Genomic DNA, 2,965 nt, shown 5'->3' on the forward strand with positions numbered 1-2,965 from the left:
AGTTATTAGCATAAACTAAGTGAAATTTTGGACAGTTGGTGGCGCTAGAGGGATTGAGTTAGAGACTCCAAATTTGCTATGGTGATAGATCCGACTGTCCTCTATCTGTGTGCCAAATTTCATAACTTTCCCGCAAGCGGTTCTATGGGCTACTATTGACTACTATTGAGTGGAAGAAGTAACGCCACCGATTACCTTCGATGCTTGGCCCCTAATTATCTGGCTAATAAAAAATGAGTGCAATAAGTGATATTTTGATAGTCTTTTATATTCCATGTAAATTTACTGAAACAACCATACCCTTTTTCAATTCCCCATCCATGCTGTCAAGTGTTGAGAGCAGTTAGATATTTCAGAAGAGCACAAATATCAAAACACAGTTTTTATACTGGTGGATCTGGAATAGAAATACATTATTTTAGATACACAGTTCAGGATCCAGAAGCACATGAACAGTTTACAGATCCAGCTATGTTCAGTTTATCTTAATATGCTGAAATACAGAAAGAACAGAAAATGCACACATCTCTTAATTAACTTACCCGCAGGTTGTGGGCGTTGAGTGGCAACAAACGACAGTATCACACTACCAACTAAGAGATATGAGGCCAGAAGACCACATACCTGAAAAACAAACATCAGAAAAGCTTATAATATTATCAGTCTGACAGAACTACAAAAATGTTGCAGTTATGAGGTGAGCAGTTATGGAAATTAAAATGAGAACACCACCACCAATCCTGCAAACATCCAGGCAACTGTCTTTTACATAAATTTTTATTTCACAAAAGAAGGACTTTACCTTCATCACAAGTTTGATTGACTACATGTAATAAAACTGATGAACATTCATTGTGATGAAACCCTTACTGAGGCGGCAACCAGAACGGGGACTTCAAAAGACTTCAAAGCAGCTATAATGGATCCAGTGGAGATGAAGATGAATCCCAGTGTATCAAGCACAAACTCCTTGAAGAACAAATGGAGAAACATTCTTCATCAGAACATCCATAATCATATAGGCTACTGTATATACATATACTATACTAATATGATTATAATGTGAGTAGCACTTGACATGAAAATGTGGGAAGAACTATGGAGAGGTGACATGCATAACATAGTTTGACATGCTATACTCCATATTAATCATTTTAAACTGCACTTTTGATGATTATCTTCTAGTATAATTATTACACATCAAAGTTTTATGATCTGACATAAATTGATAGATTTATTGTGAGCTTTGTAAGATGTAAGAATAGTGATATGAAATAGAGTAGCAGCACATATTATATGGAGCAATACTCACGGCTATGAGCCAGTTCACACATGATGCCTTTTTTTGAAACCCAAAGACAGTCAGGAACAGGTAAAGGACAATTGTGACGGAGTAACCCAGCGTGACCCCTTCATAGAAACCGTACGCGTAAAGGCTGTTGTACCACGTCGAGCGAACGCACGCGAACGCTATCAGGAGAATCACCTGCACACACATGAAATACTGTTTCCTCTCCCACTATAAAGATTCGCAGTCAAATTTAAATGGACATTATAATTGTTGACAGATTTTATAATTCACAAAAATGAAACGCGACAAAGTTTTATGCTGTCATGTTACATGGGTGTGTCGGTTTGAAATACTTACGAGCTGAGCTATCTTCAGAATTCCTTGTTTTGATAGCAAGTAGTCCAAAAATAAAAACTCCATCATCGTTCGGTGGTTGATGTATCACTTCACTTTAAACGAACAAAGCGCGCGTGTAGTCAAGTGGCCAGGAAACCGCATCTGACGCGGTTAACTCGCGTTGCTCAATTTCACATCATGATTCACAAGTCATTGGAACACAGTAATGACATAATATATGAGCTCAATAAGTATCTCATCACATTTCTGTTATAGTGAATACATATCTGTGTGGTGGTGGGCTGTATGGATTCACTTTTGTGAACTTCCTTTTCTGCTTTGCCAAATGTGAGCTGCTTTATTGTGTGTAACCGTAATAGCCTATAGTTTGACATTTGAAAATATAAAAGTTAAGTAAATGACTTAGATCCTGTTTCAAAGGACAAATGCAATGACAACAGCTTGGTTTGAAAAACGGAAAAGGAAAATGTTGTGAAAATAGAGTTGTAGGCCTATATGCTTCTTAAAATATAATGAGGCTCTCATAAAAAGTCAGTCAGGTAAGTCCAAACGTGAGGTTTTTCAACATACTTTCAGATCATGCAAATAAGAATCAACATTCACATAGGTAAAACATCTACCCCCGGTTTCACAGACAAGGCTTAAACCTAGTCTCAGACTAAAATGCATGTTTGAGCTGTTTTACCTGAAAGCAACTTGCAATGACATATCTTAACATCTTAAAGTCACTGCCATTGTTTTGTCTCAAGCTGCCCATCAGTAATCTTTTTTTTTTCTTCTGAGGCACATTTGTAAAAGCTACTTACAGTTTTTCTCAATTGTTTACACACATTTTCTGGTACTTGTAACATGTAACTCATTCACCAACCCCCTGAACCAATTCTGCTAAACTACGAGCACAATTCCTGCTTTACACTCAAATTGCAGTTCTAAAACACACTTTTTTCAAAACACTACACACAATTCTCTGCTTTTGGCACAATTTTCATGCAGAAAATCTCTTGTTTTCACAAGGAACACACTGCCATTCAAATATGCACACTGACTCTTCACATGGGCAAACACCCATCACACAGTTTTACAGTTAGCAATCAGAGCTTTAGCATGAAAGAGCAACAGGTCAGCTCTTCAATGGAGCAATGGATGCCAACATTGGATTTTTTTTTTTATTACTGTAACTGTATACAGTAAATTCTTCTGTTGTTTTGTATGTAGACCACTGTATGTCCTACTTTGTGTTGGCTGGGATGTACACTGTGTACATTGTTTTTGTGGGAAAAATAAAATATGTTCGTTACCGTGTATTTGTGTGTTCTG

At 37.1% G+C, this 2,965-nt stretch overlaps 1 protein-coding gene across 1 annotated transcript; it reads right to left on the reverse strand.

The window, feature by feature from the left end:
* Positions 1-383: 383 nt before the first annotated feature.
* Positions 384-1,714, reverse strand: LOC308697349 (CKLF-like MARVEL transmembrane domain-containing protein 7; the record flags this gene model as incomplete). The annotated part of the gene is made up of 5 exons (XM_081376531.1): positions 384-397; positions 543-624; positions 871-969; positions 1,313-1,486; positions 1,649-1,714. 5 exons carry the CDS (start codon positions 1,712-1,714, stop codon positions 384-386), a joined length of 435 nt encoding a protein of 144 aa, XP_081232657.1.
* Between the last annotated feature and the right edge of the window lie 1,251 nt (positions 1,715-2,965).

The sequence above is a fragment of the Scardinius erythrophthalmus genome, assembly GCF_964197995.2.
Source record: "Scardinius erythrophthalmus genome assembly, chromosome: 10".
Taxonomy (NCBI): domain Eukaryota; kingdom Metazoa; phylum Chordata; class Actinopteri; order Cypriniformes; family Leuciscidae; genus Scardinius; species Scardinius erythrophthalmus.